The sequence below is a fragment of the Strix uralensis genome, chromosome 8 (genome assembly GCF_047716275.1).
Source record: "Strix uralensis isolate ZFMK-TIS-50842 chromosome 8, bStrUra1, whole genome shotgun sequence".
NCBI lineage: Eukaryota > Metazoa > Chordata > Aves > Strigiformes > Strigidae > Strix > Strix uralensis.
In genome coordinates, this window is record NC_133979.1 from 24450333 (window position 1) to 24475524 (window position 25192).

At 37.7% G+C, this 25192-nt stretch overlaps 1 protein-coding gene across 3 annotated transcripts in view; it reads right to left on the bottom strand.

Moving 5' to 3' along the window:
- Positions 1 to 5435: 5435 nt before the first annotated feature.
- Positions 5436 to 25192, bottom strand: part of CAMSAP2 (calmodulin regulated spectrin associated protein family member 2) — an 89041-nt gene continuing 69284 nt past the window's right edge. For 2 of the 3 annotated variants that reach the window (XM_074876715.1, XM_074876718.1), the window contains 10 exons: positions 24714 to 24807; positions 20597 to 20667; positions 20022 to 20091; positions 17266 to 19477; positions 16071 to 16207; positions 15300 to 15520; positions 14157 to 14256; positions 12050 to 12165; positions 10211 to 10329; positions 5436 to 8715 (listed from right to left, as the gene is read on the bottom strand). In XM_074876715.1, the coding sequence (XP_074732816.1) occupies positions 8410 to 8715; positions 10211 to 10329; positions 12050 to 12165; positions 14157 to 14256; positions 15300 to 15520; positions 16071 to 16207; positions 17266 to 19477; positions 20022 to 20091; positions 20597 to 20667; positions 24714 to 24807 (3446 nt within the window). In that variant the 3' untranslated portion in view covers positions 5436 to 8409. The remainder of the gene's footprint in view (positions 8716 to 10210; positions 10330 to 12049; positions 12166 to 14156; positions 14257 to 15299; positions 15521 to 16070; positions 16208 to 17265; positions 19478 to 20021; positions 20092 to 20596; positions 20668 to 24713; positions 24808 to 25192) is intronic. The other variant, XM_074876717.1, reaches the window with a different exon arrangement.

The following is a 25192-nucleotide window of genomic DNA, read 5'->3' on the forward strand; positions in this document are numbered from 1 at the left end:
GCCCGCGCCGCTGCCTGAGCGGAACGCGAGAGGGGAAAGGGGCGGGCCGGGGCCGGGCCCGCGCCGCGGGGGCGGGAGGGACAGATGGTGGCGGCCGCCGCCGCGCTGGGGTGGGGCGGGTCTCGCTTTGTTAGCGGCGGGGCGAGCCCCCGCCCGCCGGGGCCGGCAATGCCGGCGGGGACGGGCCGTGCCCCCTCTCCCCCCCGCGCCCTGAGACTGAGGTAACCGCGGGAGGGGGGGCGCGGCCGCCGGGCGGGGCGGGCCGGGCCGGGCCGGGATGGCGGAGCCGGCGCGGCCGCAGCTGTCAGCCCCGGCGGGTGCGGGCTCGGCGTCGTCGTCCCGTGAAACTCTGCGGCGGCTCCGCCCGCCCCACCGCCGCGGTCCCAGGCGCCCGGCGGCTGCCCCGCGGGCGGGCCGGTCCCTGCCTCGGTGGGCGGGGGAGGGTTTGCTGACGGGGAGGGGCGGGGAGGGAACAACTTATAAATAGTGCGGTGTCCCCGCACAAAGGGCTGTCCCCGCGGGGCAGCCGGGCCCTGTGCCACCGGCTCTGCGGCCTCTCAGGGCCCTGCGGGGCCGGCCTGGCCCGCCGCCACCCCCAGCCCTCGCTCCCGGCGCCGCTGCCCCGGTGCCGAGCCGTTCGGTACACGCGCGGTGATCCTTGTTAGCCCCAGCGCCTCCCGAGGTACCCCCAAATCACATCATAAATACAGAGCAGATGAGCCTTCTTCCCCTCCTGACGATTGCCAGCCCGCCACCGCGCTCTGCCGCGACCCTATTGCCTTTGCTCCTGCGGCGCGGGCTTATGGCTTGTTGGCAACACCTTTACTGCGTGAGGTGCGGCTACATTTCACGCCAGTCTCGGGGTTTTTTGTGTGTTTTTGCTGTCTTCTGCTTCTTGAGACTGCTGAAAAAAGAATGCGTTCTTTACAGAAATTGTATGTATGCATGTGTTATATTTTATGAAGAAGTATTTATATATAATTTGACATTTGATTACACTTAATACATTTTTCTAATTGTGAGAAAATTATGGCATCTAAGATTTACCATGGTGAACAGTTAATATGCTTTCTCTGTGTTTAAACATAGCTGTGAGATGAGATACAGAAAATAATGTTAAAATGCCAGTATAGCACTTGGACAAAAACCCCAGTGTGCATGCAGCAGCGCGTTAGCAGGCCGTGTCAAAATGGAGACGGTGATGGGTTTTTGACAAAAAATGTAGCAGAGACCTAATTTTATTTATTTATTTTTTAAAATTATGCATGTGTGCCATGTATCAGAGGTCCAGGGAAGGTTGTCAGGGACTTAACTGAAGCTGAACTGGATTCTCTGTCACACTGATGGTTAAAAATGTTAAGAACCGCAGCGACTTCAAGTCTGCTTGCGAACTTTTGCTGAGGATCAGCTGCAGGGCAGAGCAGAATCATGTTATTCTCTCTCTGTTCTTTCTGAAAAGGAATAGAGAGAAATGTCCCAAAGGCCGTCCAGCGAGGCGAGGCGTGCCACCTGCCTGCACAGCCATGACTCTGCCAGGGACGAGCAAGGAATGTGGAACTCGATGGTTCCTCCTGCCACACAGGTCCCAGCATCGCATCCCAAGAAGGTCAATTCGCTAGTATTGACCTAAAACACTCGCTAAAAACAGGTCGCTAAAACACTGAATCCTTCCATTTACTTACAAAGCTATCACTTGTTGCTTACTTGCCTTTGGAGGCCCTGGTTAATAGAAAACATAATTATAGAAACCAAACTGTTTCCCAATACATATGATATAATGGAGATGATAAATCAGAGGGAGTGTGGAAAAAGAAGATGACTTTAATTGTCTGAACAAAGCTGTATGCATAACTTTGCTGAACATACACTTGGATAAGAAAAGTCCATTTTAAACTTTGTTTAATCTACAGGTAAACACACATACGATTTTGAATGTAATCTCAATTTCACAATGGTGCTACTGTGGTTTGCCTCTTTTGTGGAATAGCTTAGTTTTCACTGGAGGTCCTGAGATCAAATCAGTGAGGCTGTAACTCTGGAGGGCAAGAGTTTCAGGATGAAAGAAAGGTAAAGCTACTCCCCAGTTATAGACCCAAAAGGAAGAGTAAATTCTGAATTTAAAATTATTTTCTTTCCTGGTCAGAATATTGGGCCTTTCACAAGGAAGTAGTAAATTCCTATAGTCTGGAAAGAGTTTTCAAGAACCAAGTATCCATCCTCAGGAAGAAGTATGGAAGAACTGGTAGCATTACTTGATGCACCTGCTTTGGAGGGCAACCATACCACTCTTAAATATTTGGAGAGGTTACACAGTAGCAGCCTATCGGGAAAGGGCAGATGGAAGACCCTGTTCTCTGCTGTTTGTAATTTTTTACTCAGGCATTTTTATCCCATGTCTTTGGGATGGTCTTGGCTTGCTTTGAACTCCCTAGTCATTATTGCAAAGAAGGTAACTCCCATGAATAGCAAAAGCTGTAGGGTGTGGGCTTTAGAAAGCTTGAAAATCAGGCTTAGTAGAGGAGGAGTTCTTCATTGCCTAGTGACAAGACAGGGCACTGCAGTCTGTTCTTGGAACGCTTTGGAAAAGAAAATAATTGTGTGACTATTTTACAGATGTTGCAAGTGGCCACAGACAATGTCAGTGGGGCTGGATATGTTCTTAGAATTATTCCCCAGTGCTAACCTTGCACAAGATCTGCCAGATGAGTCCAGCAGTTCGTGCAAACCATCTTTGTGTTGTCATCACAGAAATGGGCCCGTCCCCTGCTTTTTAGTCATTGTAACAGAGTCGTTCTACTCTGTACATTTTATGTTTACCAGGACATTCTGTTTAAAACGTTACTTCTGGAAACAGTTTTCACTCATTTCGAGAAAGGATTTCCAGAACTTTGGGGTAACAATTCAGCAAAAACCTTGCATAATCTATAGGAGACTTGTTAATGTCAGCATCATAGCTCCAGTTTCAGGTAGTTTAAAGAAAAATACTGAGCTGAAGTATAATCTGGCTTGAGGTAATTTAAGTAATTGCAGGCTTGTGGGGCCTTGCCAGGTCTTGTAATGCAGACATTTAGATCAGTGATGATGTAGAAAGGACAAGACAGAGCTGCCTTGATGGAAAGCTTCATATTAGCTTTTAGTCTTTCTGCAAAGCTCTATCAACAGATTAACAGTGACATAAAAATGCCTATAGATATTATTCTGTATGTCTCCATGAAGTTCACATACTGTTAACTGAAAACTTAAACACATTTTACATGAAAAAAAATTTCAGTATCTTGCTTAACAAATTTGTCAATGGGTAACGAATTACTTACTCCTAAGTATTTTATACATCCAGTTGTTCTTAATGTTGAGTAAGAGTCTGAAGAAAGTTTTAAATAACATTTTTCAGTGGAATACTCAACTCTTTTCTACTGCTTTCTGTCCTTTCATGAAATCCTAGTTATTATTAGCTTTTTTATCAAAGGTAGTTCTGTCCAGTGTTCATCAGTGTTATCCTTGAATTCAGAAATTTGATAAAAAGCCTGGTGTTAAGAACTCCTTCTCCAAAGAGTTTGTACTGAGCTCTTAAATGTAGATCTTGTATGTTGTTGCCCTGCCTCTTACAAAGACCCGTAGTTCCCAGTGTAAAACTGACAAGGTAGCTGCTTTTCTCTCTTGCTAGAAGGAAATAAGCTCCAGTAACTTCACTACCATATTTAACTCTTTGCTGTGCTTGTCTAAATAAAGTTTATCTCTTTTCACATCTGTGTGTAAGCAAGTAAGTCTAAAAATATATGTGCAGTTATCTGCACGTACTTCTCATCTTTTTTCTTAAATGGAATAGTTTGCTTTTAAAAACAGATTGCTTATAAATGAACAAAGATGCTGTGTATGTTAAAAATACTTTTTTCTCTGCCATCTAGACCTGGAATAAGAGAATTTGTGTGGATTTTTTTGTTGTTGTTGTATTAGAAAATGTAAACGCAGGCATAAAGAGTTGTGGCTGTTAAGATAGATTGTTATAGCCACATTTCTTCAAACTGCTTATTCAGCTCATTAATTTAGTAACAAGACAGCAAAGAAATGCTAATGAGTTATTTGAAAAGACATAAGTAGTTAAAGGTTTGTCCCTTACAAAGCTGCATCTTTATTAAGTTGTTGGAAAAAGGACATCTGACATCTACACCTGATCAGTACAGCTGGATTTGAGAAACAAAGCTAGTTTTTACATCCCCTTTATGTGGCAATTGACCGAAAAGCTTGGGTTCCAAGTGTAATTGAGGTGATTATTCTGCAGCTGGTGATACCAGAGCTCTGCACTTGGATCCCACAGCAGTACAAATTTTGATTCACAAATTCTGTACAAATCCAGACACACAGTACAGTCATAATCTATCAAATTAACCAGGGCGTGATCTGAAATTTCTCAACTATGGTGTTACTTGTCAAAGGACAGAGAAAGCGAAGTCTGTTCTAAAGCCTGTCTGTACAAAGGCTGTTTATAGATGAAAATTTTGAGCTGGGCTTGCCACTGAAAAAACAGCTTTAGTGGGTGCAACTGGGTGTTTGTGTTCCAACCTAATTCCTTGCCTGTGTCAGCCTGTTTGTGATGCTGTACAGGGAACCGATTGAGCTGGCTGAAAAATAACCAGTTTTGAGGGGAGGAGGGAAGGCTATTTGTTTTCATCCACTTCAGTTTTTAGTTCAGTACTAAAAGCCCTACTATCAGATTTCCTATATTCTTTAAGCTGCCCCCTGAATAGCTCTGAAATTTAGAGATTCTGTATCTGTGTAAGTTAGCCCAAACTCAGTCTGCCTGCTGACAGTGCAGTGATGTCATGTCCCCTTTCAGCAAGTCCTTGCTTGTACTCTGCAGCCCAGCAGGACATCACAAAACCGCAAGAATTTCATGATTTGGACTGGAAAAGATTGCTAATTTACAAATCCGTAAGAGCAACCTTATTTTTTGGATACTATTTCTGTTCAAGACTGCACCACTACCAAGTACAAGTTATTTCACTAAAAGTCATATTCTTTATTAGCTGTCTTGAAGAAGATAAGACTTCATCTTAAAAACCTTCCCTTCTAAAGCAATTCTATTACACTGAACAGTAAATTTCTGTGGTTTTGGAACAATGGAAGCTAACCAGAGCACAGGAGTTTATCAGTTGGTTTTTAATTGTGAAACTCACTTCTGAAGAGAACAGGGTATCACCATGTTGTCCTCAAGAATGATATGAGAAGCCTAATTCTTCAATAGACTCCCTCTAATAACATCAGAAGGCTAAACTACATGTGAAAGACAAACAATGGCAAACAAAAGGAGAAATAAAAATGGTGCCTATTTCCTACAATTTCTATGTTGCTGAAATATGAGAAGAAACAAGATTTAAACATTTATGTGAACTTTTATAGTTTCAGTTTATGTGATGTAAGCAAGAAAACAAAAAGTGTACTTTTGGTGCCATGCTTTTATTTAAATGAAAGGAAAAAACTACACTGTACCACATAAGTAGCAATGACAATATTTTACAGCACAGCATTTGAAAAAATATGGAAGCTATGCTCCATAGAAGTGGACATAGAAGCACACAATACACTGTACATTTTTCAACAGTGCCCATTAAATCATAATTAAATAGCTGAATTTGGCTTTAAACAGCCAAATAATAAAAACTAACAGTCATACTAACATTAAAAAAAAATTTCAGTAGCTGTTATGACTGTTAGAATATGAAATTTTGCTCAAAAAACTAAGACAAGAGTTTGGCAATTCAGTCATAGCAACAATAATAATACCCCTGATGAAAGCACCAGTGTGTTCTGAAAAGGTCAGTGATAAATACTGGCCTTTATGGAAAGCTTCCTTTTTTTTTTTTTTCTTTTTTTTTTTTCTTTTCTTTTTTTAAACATGATCCCAACCAAAGATCCACTGTGATTAGAAAATTTGCAGGCTTAAAAAGGAAAAGCATATCTGGCTTTACTTTTCCTGTATTAAGTAAAACTTTATACTGCGAGCAATGAAATTTTCAACTGCATTATTCACATTCTACTTTTAGACATTGCACAAATCTTTAACCTGTTGACAAAGGTAAATTTTGTAATACATTCAGATATATTTAAAATGAATTCCTGTCATGTATTTAAGTTCACTCTGATTAGATTGATGCGTGTGTCTTCATGGTGTTGCAAATCTTCAGTTAAATCATAGTACAGATTTTAGAAATAAAAAGCCTCCCATGCTAAAACTTCTTTTGAAGTTGTTCACCATATGTGTATCAGATTATTCCAACCTCCTGGATTCTTGAATCACTGTATATTATACACAGTTTCATATTGTTATTCAAGATGTTCCTACAATAGTATTTGTAGGAACTGTCTAACAGGCAGAATGTGCAAACCCTCTTTCCCCCTTATTAATACTATTTATATCCTATATACACAATATGTATACACTTGGAATAAGAGTTACATATCCTGGTGATATACATGCAAACAGTAGGAATCAGCTAACCACAAATAGTTTTGAGCCACATACATATTAAACATGTATTTTAAAGTGTTTTTTCTTTTTTTACAGTTTTAACAAATATACATAAATATAAGAACATAAATTACAGTAAAACTGACAGCATTTTTGAGAAAATGTTTAGAACCCAGATGCATTGATGCCTAAGGCCTTATAATAATTTAAAAAAAGTACTGTTCTAAACTGCTTAATGACACCTCATTCCTGTGCATCTTTTATATAAGTAAATGAGTACATTATAGTAGTGAGGCATAGTTTCTCTCAAAGCGGTTTAATGAGAGAAATATGAACATAGTTTTAGTCTCCCCATGAAACAGAATGGACTACATAATTATAGCACAATACTGTCTTATGTTAATGTAGTTGTCACAACACTGAAACAGAACAGAATCACAAATCATTCAAGTCTTTTCCTGAGAATGAGATTTTTTTCCCCCAACAAATCCTCTGGTGTACACTGTCAAAATAGCCACAGATTTAGGGGAGGCTTCAAGTTTGTAGTTTCTTTTTTTTCAGAACAGTGCTATGTTAAAAGTGAATTATAGGAGAAACAAACACTGAAACAGAATAGTGATCTATAAAATAATCAAACACTGTTTTGAAATAAAACGCAGCCCTTTATAACTAATACTGAAATATGCCTAGAGTTTGTTTTTGTAAATGGTCATATTATAAATTGATTGAAATATCATTTAGGCTTTTTAGCGATTTTAAATACATACGGCAAAGTGTCACAAGACAATCTGTTAGACTGACAATCTGTGTCAAAAAACAATTTACTAAGACACACTGAAAATTCTTATCAGATGTCTATTCCCTAGAAAATTGCTTTCACTCTGAGCTGGCAGATCTGAAGGCAGGAAGAACAGACAGTGGCCTGGATCTTAAGATCAATGGGAATTAGATACAGGACTTCTGAAAGATCTGTGACTTAGTGAATTCTGTGATTCTTCTGAATATTTGTAGTGTTCTGTCAGGCAAACATCAGGGATCTAGTTCTGAATGTTTCACAGGTTCCTATTCCTTCTTTGGAGAAGCAATACCTGACCGTGTGCTCGCTCTTCATCTGGAACAATGCAAAATAATGCATATTTGCTTGAACTGTTTTAGAGGTCTACCAAATCTTTGTACTTTGCATTTTATTGGTATTATGAACATGCACATGGTCAGTCACTACATCTCAGATGGTAACTTACTGAAACAGAAGTAATCGCATCACTTAACTATACCCTGAGTTGTTAAATAGCTCATTTGAAGGAAACTTCAAAGCAGTTCAAAGGTTTTTCCTTCACTGTTTAGTCTATAAGCAAATCAGTATTATTTAATTGAAAAAGAATAATAAATACTCGGGGCAAAGAATCTTGATTTTGTTACAGCACACAATAAGGATCTTGCAGAACAGACCCATTCAGCTGTTCTTCAGTGACATACAACTTACCATTTAGTCTTTAAGTCAGTATGCAAAGTTCAACGGTATTGAGAATATTAAGAAATATTTCTTTAGTGAAAGAAAAAAATATTTCAAGACAAGCACAAATACAAACATATAAGGCAACAGATGTAAAAAAATGTAGTTTGAGTCACTAAAGAGGAACATTCAGTGCTTCAGTGTATCTAATCAAAATACAGAGCAAATATACTCTATATATTGTATTAGCACATACAAATCTCCACACAAGTCAAACATTTCTGTAATCACTCATAATTATTCTCCTAAGCGATAATCTTCTGCACTCCTAAACACTGTGTTTACATTCCAGTTGGACATTATAATGGAACTTGGTGTCCAGTTTTAAGTTCTAAGAGTCTTGTTGGCAACTAGAAATCTATTTCCTATAGGCAGTAAAGATGAAGTGCAAGTTTATCACAATTGTCTGAAGCAATTTTTTTCCCGTCTACTATGCCTTGGTGGGTAAAAGTTTCTTAGGAGTTACTGGTCTCTTGGTTTGCCACAAATGGCTGTGAATGGTAATTGCATCAACACTGGCAGACAAAGTTTTAGCAGGTATGTGGCTGAACTGCTTCCTGTCGGAGTTGTATTTATACAGTCCCTCTATCATTTTCTTTGTGATAGATTTGGGACCTATTCCCGTTAATTTATTGATTTCTTCAGTATCAGGGCAGTATGTATATAGAGATCTGAACTGGCAGCCTGAATCCCGGAACAAGATTAAGAAATTATTGGCATCGGATTTTTCCATTTCCTTTAAAAGAAAGAAAGAAAAAGATTCACAATATGAATATTGCCTTGTAGTTAGAAAACATTAAAAATCATTGGATAGTCATTTTGAATTTGTTTTCTACCAGAGCCGAAACTTATGTCTAACACTGTCCACTCAAAGACTTTATTTTCAATCATTAGAATTTGCTAAGCTTCACCTATCTGAATTTTGATAAGGTAGCTATCTTTCTCAAGCAAAACCTTACTCATTTAGACAATTCCAGCTGTATTTGTTTAGTCATACCTCAAGAACAGACATCCTAACAAATTTTTTGTAGACCAAATAAAAATTCTTTGATCCATTTCATCAAGCAGGTTTAATAGTTTCAAGTTTGAGAACAGGAAATTTAGATCTGTCTAGATGTGCCTGAAAGATCCCCCAGTGCTAAAACAGGGTTTCAGTCCTCCCTAAATCCATTCAAGTTTGGTCAAACCATAAACTCAGTTGAAGTGTATTAAGCAAAGGTTCTTTGTTAGATGAAATCTTCAATTCCGATTCCACCCAACACAGCTTCTACAGGACATGTGCCCTGAACAGCTTCTACCAAGTGACATAAGCTGCACCCTAGAGTTAAGCATTACTTTTTTTACAGTCGTTCTTTTCCTGGGATTTCTGGAGGTTATTATACTCCCAGTTACTTGAACTGAACAAGGCTGTCTATTTCTCACTTGTTATTTCCTAAAAGGAGCTGGAAAGACAGAGAAGGCAGCATCTAAACATGAATGCAGAAGACTTACGAAGAAAAGAAAGGGCAAGAAATACTGTAGTGAAATGTGTTCTGGGAAAGGAATTAAATCCAGATTCCAAGTACCTGTGTTCTTTGGTCTATTTAATGTGTCATATTTGTCACAGTTGGTAAAAGAAACAGTCCCATTACTCTCAACCCTCAGACTCCGTGTTATTCCTTTTGCATGGAAACACACTGGTCCCTGAGTTCTTCCCCTTACAATATTTGTGCACCTTCAGGAAGGTTTATACTAGCCTAAGAGAAAAGGCTGGAAGGCACCTTTCTGTAGTAAGAAGTCCTGAATTTGCCCTACCGCTTGGAAACTGGAGAAAAGCCTAGTGGGGATGTATTTCGGTTCTTTCTGTTGTCTTAGTTCTAAAGGTCCCAATACAAGGATCTGTATGTATAAGATGGGTAATTTTCATGTTAGGGAAAACAAGTTTGTGAGACAGTTATAAGTCTACATATTGAAGTCCCCACATTAAACAAGCAGTAACTATTAATTAACATGCTGATTAATTCAGCTTCCTGTGCTGCATGCACAAGGTGACAGCTATTGTTTCTACAGTACTAGAGAACCTTTCTGTCCACACAGGAAGCAAGTCACAGAAGTTATTCAAGCCTTTCAGTAAGGGGTGGCATAACCTCAGAATATTCCTTTTGATATTTGCATTTATACTTGAGTATCTTCCTAATGCCTGACTGTGGTTTGGACTTAGGTGTTTGTTTTTAGGGGAGAAATACCCTTACCTCCAGTATCTTTTTCTTTTGTCCTTCATTTACTTTTCCAGCCAAGCAGCAATGTGCCAGCGCGTTCTGAATTATATACTTATTGGATTTAGCACTGGGTTCTTTGAAGAGCTTTGGTCCTATGGAAGAGCAATGACAAATCAGCTAAGTTAATGAATAAGCCAACAAAGAGTTACTTTAAATGCTGCGAAGCACTTCTGGTATGGATGTTTTGCATGCATAAAAATACAAATCCAAGAGTAAAATAGAATTAGTCTAGAGACCACAAATTTCACAAACCAGTAAAATGTAATTCAACTGTACTGAAGTTGCTTACAAATGTGTCTTTCATTACTAAGTCATTATTATTGGCAGTCTTGGTAAATATATCTTCTCTCAGAGGACATTTTCTATGAACAAGAAAACATTTTGCAATTTCAGTTGTCCAGGAGGGAGCAAATTCTTTTTCTTCACCTACACCTGTGATTTCAAGGGTGAGAGGTATAACAATGAAGCTGAGGCAGTGCTTAGAGTAACTGCAGCCTGTCCACCTTGGAATTCTAGATATGGTTTACCCCAAACCAGGATAAAAGATCTGGCCTGACATTTATCAGGTTATTCTGTCTGTAAAAGGACTTGATTCATCTGGCTTAATGAGAAATCTCCTCACTTTAATTTCTGAAATACATGTGTACTTGTATCAAAACCATTTGAAAAAAACAATGTGTAAGTATCAATTCTGAGTCTTAGAAGGGAACGTAATATACAAGCAATTACCAATTAAATTTAAGATTAAATTTCAGTTTGTCCATGCTTTGAGAAAAAAGTCTAGAATCAACACAAAAAAGCTGTATGAAATCTGACTGAGTGAAGATTTTAAAACATGAAAAAACCCTAGGAATCATATATTCCTTCATTTAAAAATACTCCCTACGCTGATGATCATTAAAAGATGATCTTCAGTACTATGGGTCTTCATGAGAAAACTCAGCAAGACACCCAGGCAGTGTCTCACTATCCCTCCTGTAATTAAAGTTGACATGAATGTGGCACAGACTGACTGAAGTGTCACAATTTAAAAACAGGTAAATACTTTCTTCTGATTTTCAGAATGAACACTTTGCCTTTCCAGACTGTAGTCATTTCAGTGGAAAGGAGATAAGATGATTTTCAAAACAAAGATTTGCCAGCACAGAGTGAGCTATGCAGGCCCATCAATCAAACCTGATCTCCCTAAAAGTTTATTGAAAATACCCTATGTTATTTTACTCTCTATCAAAGTGCTATTAAGTGGACAAAATGGAGCTTTTACAATTCTGATGATGCAAGGTCTTCGTAATATCACGTGCTGTATATTTGGAGAAAAGGAATGAAGATACCATTATTATTTGATTCTTAATATAATAAAGAATTAGAAGTTAGATTGTAAAGTTTTTAATAAACAACAAAGGATCTGTTTGGAAAAAAAGGGTGAAGAATATTTAAATTCACATTACCAAGCAGATTTTTTCCTGTTGCAATTCGGTTTTTGCTTTCTGTAACTCTATTCTAAATTGAGCTTAAATTTCAACTCTTCTTGCCTTGCTAGAGAGGCTACTGAAGTGCAGCGATCTGTGATCCCATTTGCTGTTCTGAGCCTAACTGCAGTTTATTCTGGTTGTCACAAACTCCACTGAGTCAGTACTTTTATTCTGGATTTAAAATTTTAACCTTGCATTGTTACCATCTATTTTCAAGGAGGTGAAAGTAACACTTCTATGAAAGCATCCTCAATCAAGTTTTAGGAAAACAAATAGGAAAACTTTTCATGCATAGAACCACTAATAGCCACGTACTTTTCCAAATATTGTTGTCACCGACCTGTGTATTCTGTAGCAGAGGCAACTGAAGAAGTTGTAGATGCGTTTTCCCAATCCTTTTCTCCATTACGACTACCACAGCGACTTGGAGATAAGAAACCTTCCACAGACTCAGACCTAAACATTAATTTTAAAATCTATTAAAAAAAATTCACAATGTTCAGCAGAGAAGCCTTCTAATATGAAAGGAAGGCAAACCGTATTAAGGTAGAACATAGTTATTTGAACTGTAGACTATAAACCTAAATGCACAATATTTACAGAAGTAGTTAATGGATAACTGATACATGAGGTGGACATTAGTGAACTTTTGGACTACATCTGAGGGGCAGAAACCTAATAGATATTCTAGGCTGTGGAATATTACTACTGAGTGGTAGTTTGGATTACTTTTACAGTGGTACTGGCAAAACAATGTTATCTCATGCAGCAAACAAACCAGTTCTTCATGGAATGATGAATGTGAAGTAAAAATTGAGTTAGTTTATGCTTATTACAACAATTGGCAGTGAGAACTGATGCATTTAAGACAGCAAACAATTTCCTTTCTAATTTTTATTTTCACAAACAGTAACTTCTGGTGCTGTAATTCTTCAGCTTGTGTCTGCACTCAAACATGAACAGTTTTGCATTTAAAGGTCTAAGCAAGATTGTAATGTTTTCTTACATTATTACATGATATTTAAAGGTTTTTTGATTGTGGCTACTGCAAAAGCCTGTCAAATTTTCAGCTTGGAATGAAAGCTTTTCTAAGTGAGAAGAAAGGCACTACTAGCACAGAATAAGGAAAAAAAGTGGTATTATAATAACATTTATCTGCACGCTAACTTCCAGTAAAATCAGCAATAGATGAAAACTCAGTTTATAATATATCCTTCACCTTTTGTGATTTGCACCTGCATGAAGGAGACCTCAAAGGTATCATTGAAATTCACTCAGTGTGATCATCAAAAGACAATTCTGATGTGAGGAAAAGGTGAAAGTATAGGTCTGGAAAGATACTGAAAAGTCTTTCAACTGTTACTTTCAGCAATTTGTAGTGAATTTTATCATATTTTAAAAGTCTCAAACCCCATAAATCAAATGCAAAGCCAGAGAAAGATGTACTGTTCATTACAAGCATAGTGCAGCACTGCACAACTAAAACCACATCAATAGACATCATTTCCTGTAAAGCCTGTGTAGATAAACTACCTAATGTCTTTTTTAATAGTTTATAGCTGGAAGAAATCCTGCTCTCAATTAAAACTGATCATTTTAAAGAGATGACAAGATCAGGATACTATAATCACAAGATTAGGATACTTGGATCATTTTATTGAAGTTTCTTATGTAATAACCAGAAAGTCAGTTCTCAAGACATCAAGGAAATTGAAAAGTCAACTGAAACCAGCTGCAGGCATGTCAGAGTTGACGAGTAATGCATTGTGGCCACAAAAACATGACATAAGATATCATAACATGTAGTACCCCAAACGCCTATTCTTAGTTTGCTTTTCTTCCCTATACAAAAAAAAATTTCTTTGAATAAAATTAAGTAGTTACACAAAAATAATAATTTTTCTCTGGATTATAATATAGATTTTGTATATAAAACTACGACTTTTCGGTTATTTTTATCTCTTTTTACTTCATTTTCAGGTGATTTTTAATGCAACATAAATTCTGGTGTTTGGAAAAGGCTGAAGTCCTAGTAAACATTTAATACTTCCCTGTACAACTGCTAAGAGAAAAAAAACAGAAAAGAAGTTTCTATGTTAAAAAAAGAAAATAAGCTATGTAGCTGCATGTAGCATAAAGGTTAAATAAAATATCCACAAGCTAAGACTTAAAATCAAGCAGGTGAATTAAAGAGGCTGTGTGAATAGCATTTTAGTTTGACCTCATTTATAGCTGCCCAACTGGTTTACTTGGTAAAATTTGTGAAACAAATGATCATGGCTTGGGTCCCTAATGCCTAACAGTAGAAACTATCAATATCTCAAATCAGGAACACATACCTGTTCTCTGAGTACATGATATATACATGACCTCTCTAAAATTCATGCTAATTTTTTACATAGTTGATTATCAAGTTTTATGAAACAAAATGGTTATTTTCGCTTTACCTTGGTGTTCTCTTGCCTGATTGCACGCTCTCATTGTCCCCTGTATTCAGCGATGCCAATGAAAGACTAGATACTGAAAAAACACGATAAAGCTGTGAACCTAGATAAAAACAAAGTTAAGGCTTATAAACCTATGCAAGTAGTAGAGTCTGTTCATTAGACCCAACACCAGCATCAGAAAGTCAGCAAGAGCTTTTACATATGAGACTCTTACACCCATACATGATATACCTGCATGCATATGTGCTGCACTTCATCTAAACGCTTGCTGACACCCAGCCATTTGCAGCCACCTGGGACGGTCTCAGACTAAGCATTAATGTGAAGCATGGACACGGGAATATTGGCATTAGGCAAATCAAAGAATGCAATCAAAGTTAATAAGTCCTCATGAAAGAGAGCTTAAGAGACTTAATTTAAAGCTTGGGATGGATTCTTGGAAAGTGTTAAGGGAATACTTTGAATTACACTGGGAGATGGAGGGAAGCAGCTAGAGAAAATGCAGCAGAATAACAAGGCAATACGATGCTGTAACAAAAAGGATCACTGAGCAGTCTGGTTACTTTTTTCTAATTGCAAAGTGGCAATACTTCTTCCAATCATTTCTGCAGTTATGTGCTATCTAAAAGAATGCTAAATTGTTCCACATGATTAGTGTTGCTATGTTAATAAATATACAAGCAGTAGGTAAGTGAGCAAACTAGAAAAAAACATGAAATATAAAAGTAACTTTTTTATTTTATTTATGTCTGTATTAAGTGGGAGTTTAAGTACTCTCACCTTATAATCACCATTTTATTTATGGATCTCTTATCTCCCAACTTTTATTCATTCTTAGCTCTACAGGTACAAGAAGAGATTAGTGAAGAATACATGGGTGTGTATGAAACTTGCCACACACATTGGTGCTTCCACTGGGTTTTCATACAGTTAACCTTTTTGTTTGTTGATATATGCATGCATGCATAGCAGGTAAGTGATATTCATGTTTTCATTTCTAGTGGCAAATTTTGCTTTCCAGTTTGGTCACGTGCAGTTTCAATTTAGCACAAGACACTACTAAATGCACGTGCTTGTTAGTACGAAAAACCAAGCTGGTGTTTTAGCATGAACAGACTCCTTTTCCACATGAACACTTGTTACCTGGTGGACCTTTGATTGGTGTCTTAGGTGATTCAATATGATCTCTATGAATAGATTTTGGACGTGGCTTTTTTTGTTTGATTGAGAGGGAACGTGGCTTTATGACTGTATCCATTTCTTCCATAAGCTTTAATTGTTTCCTTCTCATATATTCCTGCTTAATAAATTCTCGCCGTGCTCGCTCATCTTCCTTCTTCTGACGTTCTTCTTCTGTTTTGCGTCTAGAAAAATTACCAAATAAATTCAGCAGTAATAACTTTCCAAATTTGCAGTTTTAGCTAGCACAGGGAAGACAACACAGACATCAGATTTTTGGAACTTCAGTTCTCAGACATCAGTAATAGGAACTTGCATTTTTTACAGTTTTCAGACAGTTTAAACTTTTTGGGATACCGTTACTAGTAAAATCAAAATGTTTATTAGCTTGACTGCTGCACTGAGTGAGCATTGTGCATTTGTGCAGAAAGAAGCCCAAAGTGATACGCTCTCCCTCTGAAAATGAGTGCAGGGCAGGGCAGTGCCCTGAGGAGCTTTACTCAGGCTGGCAGGGTTCATATGTTGAGTCTGAGCTACAGACCGATGCCACCTGCTGATTTGGCAGGACCAGCTGGCATGTGTCTTCAGCTGGGTTCCTCAGCACATCTGGCTCTAAAATTAAATATCTTGGATATTAAGATGCAGTTTTTTGACATGGAAGTTACACTTTTAACTAAACCAGACATTTTTACGTTCACTGTTACTAATCATTTGGATCAGGACATGTAATTTTACCTTGTCTCTTCCTTCTTGTGTTCTAGTTCTGCTTCCAGCTGCTGCTTTCGAAGCAGAGTCTCTCTTTCCCTTCTCAAACGCTTCTCCAATAATGCCGCTCGTTTCATTGCCATATCATTTTCCGCCTTTTGATCATCCTAGCAGCAGCAGTATTTGAAGGAAAAGGACCCAAAAATATTAAGATCTCTGAATTCAGCAACTGATTTTGCCAAGTCATTGGACACGTAATTCTGTATGCTGGGTTGCAATATCCTAACATACTTTTGCAGTATTTCAACTTGTCATAAAGGATTTTTTTCCTTCCTAACAAAATTCAACACTGATATGACAAAACTTGGTAAGTGAAAAATTTTAGTTTAGAGTCAGATCCCACACTGCATAAACTTCAGTGTTCAGCTTTGGAAGATTCTAAGTGTATGGAGGTGAAGTTAATTTATCACAAAAAGCAATAGCTATGAAGCATATAGAAGTGACCTCTGCTGATCAAGCCAGGTGTTTTGTTAGAACTGAGGACTGCTTCCAGACAAGCAAGGCAGATCTCAGATACATGCTGTAAGATTTTGGGCTATTCCAAGATGGAAATTCAAAATCTTGATGGCTTTCAGTGTCTAGACCACTCTCTTACAATGTGCATTATAGTTAAAAGCCTGTCTGAATATAACTCTCTAATAAAACAACACGAAGTGCTCCTGAAAATCAACTTCAAAAGGGAGTATCAGAAGACTATACTTCCTTAGCCAGGCAAGAGAGGGAAAAGGACTCTCTGAAGTGCAACTCAGAAACACTCAGCATTTTAAAAAATGCAGGCTATTATGTACTTCAAAAACTTTTAGTTAAATTTGGGGGTGGGATGGGGAAGTGAGGGTGAGATAGGAGCATGCTTAATTAAGGCCACCAAAGCTTACGTTAAAAATAGATCTACATTCAGCATGCATCTTCCTCACCAAAAACTCCAAGCACTCTTCCACAACTATGCATGGGAAGGGATACTCTGGCATGTTCAGAACTGCAGCATGGTAGAATCTCACCACTCTTATGACCATCAAGTGCAAGAGATATGCTTGTACATTCAGAGTTGCAGAACCATCTGCTTTGACTTCAATGGAAAGTCATCACTGAAATCCTTATCTGAATTAAGAAGTTCCCTTTCAAAGAAAGCTTAATAGCAGTCATACACATCCACTAGTTCTCTTACCTTAAAAAAGAATCCACAACACACTTTCTGGTCATCCTCAAACTGTTCTCTATCACTCTCACCTTCATATTTCTCAACAGATACTTCATTTTTTTCTGGTGGCTTCAAATCCGATAGGGAAACTTCAATTAAGTTAGCTGTTTTGGGAGCTGGTGTTGGTAAAATTGGTTGACTTAGTTGATCTTCATTTGGGGTGAGGCATACAGTTTCTGTGATAGGCTGAGATAATACTTCAGAAACATTAGATTCAATAGGCTTAATCTCCTTTTCCTCCAACTTCTGTTCACACTGTTTCAGCAATTTTGGTCCTTCTTCTTTTGCTACCTCTTCTGTAGGCTTGACTTCCTTCAAAAGATTTCCCCTTAACTGAGGTTCACCTATATGTTCACCATCATCTCCAAAGCAAACAAATGATCTAGTCTGAATGGGAACCTGACTTGGAGAAAACCTCCTCAATCGGGGAAGACTATCCACAGACCGCGGGGCAGTCAAGGTACGATTTAGAGGTGTTATTTTCAGCTCATTTGGCCTAGGAGTCCTTTGCATTTTAATGTGAAAAGAGGCATTCTTCCTGTTGGAAGACTGTGGAGATTGATGTGTAGAGCGAGGAGATTCCTGTGAGAAAGGTGCAATGGGAGACGGAGTTCCCATTTGCCTTGATGAAGTCTTAAAGTCCCGAATCTGCTTCTGAGGAGAAGGCTGAGGAGGAGAAATAACCCAAGCCTGTTGCTCTCTCATCTGCATCAACATCTCCTGTTGAAGGGATAGACGTTGCATTTCTTGTTGTAGAAAGTGTAGGGAAGAGTTTAGTTTCTCAATAGATTTTGTATATTCCAAGATATCTCCTTCATTAAAATTTTCTTCTGAGGGGCTTGCTAAATTCCAGTGCTTTTCAGCATCCATAGGAGTAGCAGGAGATTTTAGCCATTTGCTATGAGAATTTTCAGGGTTTTCTTTTATTAATTCTGAAATCTTACTAGTTTGTTCATCTGATTTTTGAGTTTCTTTTTCTTTCAACCGATTACTGTCAGTGAATACCTTCTCATCTTCAGCTCCTGCTGCTTCTTCTCGGAGAGGTGATACTCCATCACCTTTCTTTTTCACAACATTAAGAAATGCTGTCCTTCCCATTTTCTGCCGCTGCTTCGTGAACGCAGCTTCAACTTTCTTCTTCTGTGCTTCAATGGCTCGCCTCTTTTCTTCTAGCTTCATCCTAAGATGTACCATTTCAGAAGCCAGTAACTGTGTAGTGTCCCTTCCTTGAGGAACAGATGCCTCCTCAGGAATATGATTCCAAGCAACCACATGAGGGATGTTGAGCTCAGAACCTTCTGGTGTGGTTTTCTGAGAACTGCTTCCACTGCTTCTACTATCTGTGTGATTCAACTTCCTGAATTTCTGCTCTGCAAAACTAGTCATTTTAACCCCTGAACTTGAAGAAGCACTGCTGCCGGCTTGTGATTTAGTACTTACTGAGCTGGGACAAGGGCTTAATTGATCTCTGTGATTGCTAGCTCGCATGTCATAATCCTGAAGAAATTTAGATGGTTCTTCCATGTCAGAGTCCATGCTTACAGTATAATCTCTCAAAGAAGAATCCTCATCCATCGTCTCTGGAATATCTTCTGAAGGGACATGTATTCCAGTATCTACTTCTGTATTGTCAGTCACAGGACTTAGAGCACCTTTTGTGTCTGTAATTGTATCAGGGGTAGACTGATTTGGTTTAATGTTTGAATTCAAGATGCTCATTTCCTGATTGTGAAGAAAGAACCCATTTGTAATTTGGTCTGGTTGGATAACTCTGGGAGATTTTTCAGTGTCATGAATTATCTGCAAAGCCTCTTCAATGCTTGGTGTCTCAATCTGATTGCCAAAATCATCCAGAACTGCCCTGTTTTGCAAAGCTCCGTTTGGAAACCTGTAGTGGCTGCTCTCATTGGCATTTTTGTGATTTGTGTTAAGAGACTGATTGGCTTTCATGTCTTTATGAGCTATCGTGTCCTTTTCCTCTTCAATATCTTGATTTTCCTCTTCTCCATTTACTGGTTTGAAAGACAGATTTTTTCTAATATGTTTCGGCATGCGGTTGATGTTTAGTGTAAGGCCTTCATTGCTCACAGACCTCGTAATTCCTTTGTTGGGAGTAGACACTGGAATGCTTTTTTCTTTGTCAAAAGAAATGTCAAATGAAACTCCATGTAATGATGACCTAATAGAGATTAGAATAAAGGTATTAACTGAGCAACTCATCATTAATAATGATGAAATATTCACATTCGGTTTTTAAATTACTTCAAGATTATAGTATTAAAGGCACTGTTACATGTACCGTATTTTGCCTAGCTTCAAATATAATATATATTTATATATATTCAGTAAAACAAAAAATTCAGCCTGATTGTTCTTACTATCCACAAAATAATACAAGTTTCAATGCTACTGAGCTCATTAGCCATGTCACTCTTACACTTATAATTGATCGCGATGAGTAAATGTGAACATATTTAATGTCAACAATTCAAATCTCAAATATACATCATTTCAGTGTAAAAAATAGATGATTTATTTCTGAAGTTTGTTTCCAATTACCAAGTTCTTAATCCATGATACAGTTTTCTCTTTATATTTTTGCAAGTCACTTACAAGAATTCTTATTACAGGATTCTGAAAATCCAAACTACAATGGAGCACATTACTATTTATGACCAATAAATAATCATTTTTTAACCAAGTTGTACAGTAAGACTACTTACCTTTTTTCTTTGGGCCACGTCCCTACATACCCATCTACATAAGACATTGATGTGGACCTTCTGATGACTCCTAAGTGAAATTAAAATAGAACCCAAGGTAACTGCTATGAAAAATTATTTTAACATAACCTTCTGTTGCTTTAACAAGTTAGTTTGCTTCACTACTTAGAACACTACAACAGCAAAAAAAGTGGTTTAATATTGAGAATACAAGTAGAGCAACTGAGTCAATTTCATCCTGAATATATATTATACCCCTCATCCCTCAAAGAATTTACTATTGAGTAAAATATACTACAAATGCTACTAAAATATACTACAAATATTTGTTGTAAGCCATATTCCACATAATCAAAACAGAAGTCAGATTTAAAAAAATATACACAAGAGGTACAAACACAAACTTCCCATTTGTACATTTATAAATTTCAGAACTCATTCATTAGCCTTTCATGTAAAGCTCTCCTAGTAATTTCTGCATAAATAATGTTTGAATAAATATAAGCAAGATAGCAATTTACTCAGAAGACAACACCTTGTCTCATTGCCTCTTCCACCCATTTGTAAATTGTTACCTGGAACAGATGAATAAGGCTGCTGGGGTGTATGCAGTTGGTGAGATGGTGTATAAGTTGGACTTTCCAATCTATAAAGCAAAAGAAATTGAGTTACAAGTAATATATCAGAAACAACGTTACAAAAGGGCAACCAGGCTTTATGTCCTGGACCAACATAAAAACAGATTTATTGTTTGTGACAGGGAAGAAAGTGAGGTGTAATTATCTTCTTGAAATATTAATTTATTAACTAAGAAGAGAACACTGTTGTTACCTTTAACTGGACCTAATGCAGATAGGCCAAAAAGTAAAAAGGGTATTTATCCTACACAAAGGGCCACAGAGCAGCGTTAGTTTTGTTAACATACTTGTGTCCTGATTTATTTCACATAAATGTCATTATTAGAAGGTTCTTGGTTTTAGGTTTGATTTTAGCAAAAAAACGCAAACATAAGCAAGAACAAAATGAGGCAGTTCCTGCTGACCTCAAAACTGAGTTATTGCAGCTAATACCACATACTTTTCATGCATCTCTTTTCAGCTGCTTAGTCTGAAACTTCTACTTTGTGTCTGGACTGCAATATGCACTAGAAGTGGATAAAGGAGGTTTTGTGATAGACATGACTTTATAAATATAAAAAAGTATATTCACTACTGAAATAGTAATTACAAAGATTTCCTCTGTTTCTACTTACAACAGATACTTTTTTTTGTTTCATAGAGAAAGTCTGTAATAGCTGTAATAATCCGGAGTAGGATTAACATAATTCAGTGTTTTGATCAAGGTGCTTCTTCAGGATCAGAACAAAGACACATGCATAAAGATGCATGCATTTGTATGTAAAACACTTCTAAAGAAGACAGACTTCAAAAACACGCTGGATTAAATCCTTTCATGTTTTGAATTTTGTTCACTGAGTCGAAGAGCACACTCCCAAGCTCCCTTTTTTAAATCTGTAGTTTTCAAAATATTTGTTTAGTGCTTTTATAGTTTATACACAGTATGCTGCAGAAATGTTTCTAAATAATATTTGTGTGAAGGATAGTCATATCGATTTAAGAAAAATATTGTTGTTTTATAATCTACAAAAACATCTTTCCTAAGTATATGTTTAATTATTCAAAATAGGTTCTCAAATTCCTGATTTTTTATGTTAATAACACTACACACTAGCTACATGACATATCTGTTTTAAATGGCATTTGAGATTTCTGTGAAAATTTAAAAATCATAGATATAACGTCTGTAAGTTGTCTTAAATGAAAAGCATGCTTTCAAATTTTCATCCAGCAGCCTGTGAAAATTTGCTACCACAAAGAAAATCTATACACTTAATTTTCCTTCAAGAAAAGACTGATTTTGGCACCATGACTGTGGTTCCATGGCAACCTCAGACATTGTAACTGCTTGCTGCTACAGTCCCACTCCCTCCTCTGCACTGGATCTGGCTCTCCATCCCATCCTCTGAGTCATTTCAACAAGCTAAGCCAACAGAAAAACATTCACTTTTTCCAACCAGATTAGTTTTTTCTGTCTTTGTGCACTGAAATGACAATGTTAAAACACTCAAGGGGGCAGGAACGTGGAGTCAGGACAAGGAGGAAGGCCAGGACCACGACGTCCTGCAGTCAGGTCTTTTCTGCCAGGGAACCTGGCAGCCTGCGTGTTAGATTCCTACCATCTGAGATAATTTCTTAGGCCCCTCCTTTGTCCTACAATGCAGTGAACTACAATCAAGTACACTGGTTTATGAGGAAAGATATGGCTCTTTCTTTTACTCATGGATGGCTCTCCTAATACTCCAATACAAAACCATATCCATCACTTGTAAAGACACTAAAACAGTGTTGTGATGAGCTAGTTCAATATGCAATCGACCACTCATAAGGGGTTCACAATGATTTTTACTGTATCTCTGAACATGTGTCAGGAAACATGAGCAATATTACAGAACACGTTGGTGTCAATTTACAGACTGGATAGTTAAATCTGGAGTGGTAATGGCACTAAGAAACATAAAGGCTTTTGTAAGTGTTTAGGAATTGAATTTAGATGCTTATCATAAAAATTCCAATCAGTCCTCTTCTGTTTAGAGGCCAAAAGCCATCTGCACAGACAAAATGTACACACTTTGAGAAAAGGTAGATTTATTTGGATGAAAAAGCTATTATGTTACTGACAGAATTTGTCAGAGCAGGGATAAATGCATGGTTAATGGCTTTAGCTGTGGGGACTTTTTTTTTTTTTAAAAAACACAGCCAAGGCTACAGATAGGCTTCTCCTGTGGTGGTGTCCAGTACATAGCTACTAACTTTTTTTACCTTTAAAGAAAATATCCAGAGTGATCACTACAGTATAAGTATGGCACAGAACTCTGTGTTTCTTCAGTTTAATTTGTTTTTAAGTGTAACTGACATATGATTTAACTATCTTCATAGAACTAAAAGATAAGTCACTGAAGTTTTGTTCATGAATTGCTCTAAAAGAGGAACATCAGGTTGGAAGCCACATACAAATAGTGATTTTTACCACAAACCTTTGTTTGTTCTGTAGGACAGTCATAGCTACAAGCCCTTTGTTGTACTGCTTGCAGTGATTTTGCAAGGTGCGAATGGCCTTGGGAATCCCTGTTCCAAAAGAGACGTTCAAAACTACTGTTTCTTGTTCTCCTGGCTTATATGCTCAGTTTACACTAAAGTAACTTCATTGTCTACAAGGGAAACACTTCAGATACACACAGGAAAAAGATTCGGAATCACAGCATTTAATCGTAGTAAGAAATATTACTCCCTGATTAAACTCAGCATAAATTCATAAAGGCTAAAAAACCCAAATCCCCAAATCAACCAAACCCACCCACCCTTCCCCCGCCAACCCCATCCAAAACAACAAAAAAGGCTGAACAGGATTAGCTAGGTTGGCAACCAACAATTTGCTGAATATCCAATTAAAATGGTAATTTTACTCTTCTCTGTGTCAGTTCAGACACAATAAACCTTTGCACCCAAATCATAAATACAATGCAATGCTACCCCTCATCCACTATGTTCAGATCAGATCACTGGAATGCTTTCTCTACCCTGCCAAAAGAAAGATTAAAAAGAAGGCCTAATGTGTAACTTCTGTCTCTTATCATAAAATCGTTTAGGTTGGAAAAGACCTTTAAGATCATCGAGTTCAACCATTAACCTAGCACTGCCAAGTCCACCACTAAACCATGTCCCTAAGTGCCACATCTACACATCTTTTAAATACCTCCAGGGATGGTGACTCCACCACTTCCCTGGGCAGCCTGTTCCAATGACTGACAACTCTTTCAGTGAACGTATTTTTCCTAACATCCAATCTAAACCTCCCCTGGTACAACTTGAGGCCATTTCCTCTCGTCCCATCACTTGTTACTTGGGAGAAGAGACCAACACCCACCTCGCTACAACCTCCTCTCAGGTAGTTGTAGAGAGCTCCCCTGAGAAACGAATCAAATGTTTGATCAGCTAGAGAACACAAGGGAAACAGGATGTTTTTATATTGCTTCCAAATCTGTAATAGTAATACTAAAAATAATTTTACACATGTACCCACAAAAAATACAAATAATGCAAAACATATTTAACAAAGCAGTTAGCTTTCCATTCTTGATGCTCACAAGAAGCATTGGAAGTGCATCATAGCATAAGTATTTTCTTTTACCTATTTAACCTTCATGGTACTTAAGTACCACAATCAGACCAAATTAAAACCACCACTCAGCAGTTTTCTTGCTGTTACCTTAGTTTACTTTTTTTACCTTTTTTGGAAAATTACAGCTCTTTCAGAGCAGACTTGGGTCAGCAGCACCATATGAAACTGAAGAGGACAAGAAGGCCATGTGACACTTCTCTGCTCATTTTGGAAACTGGTAAGACAACAGCATGCTGTCCAAGTGACAAACATGAACATGTTGCCTGCCATGCAACAGGACAACAGGGGGAAGTAGCTGAACTATGGGATCTTCCACAAAATTCTACAGATTATATTTGGTAACTCAATCCTTGAGCATTGCAAAAAGGCAACAAAACTAAATAAAAAACTGTGATAGATTTTGAATAGAAAGGAAAAGATTGTGAAACGGTACTACCGATTCTCTGACATTACCTGGCTACGAAGTCAGAACCAGATGGGCCATCCACATAATTTCTTCTGTTAGCATTCAAGCTGTGAGCAGAAGCTGCATCTTTTGCAGGTTCAGCTGCCAGGAGGAACAAAGCTCAGGTAATTATAGTTTAGTATTCAGTTAAAATCCATAATAGAAAAGCTGTCTGAAATAATCTGAAGTAATGATTTCCAAAGATTTAAGGAATTCTCATTGGTCCCATTATTTAGATTAAAACCCAGTCACTTCCCATCAGCTTTACCTCCTCCAAAGTTCACATATTGGCACTAATTAAGGAAATAGAGAATGACAAAAATTACTAGAAAAGGCAAGGGAAGAATAATAAAGGTAAAATACTGAAAAAGAGCCACAAACTTAAAAACAAGGATTTTTTTTTTAACAAAAACATTCTTCTTCTGGAAGAAATTTTCCTAATAAAAAATTTCTTCCCAAACCCTTAGACTGACTTTTCAGCTAGAAA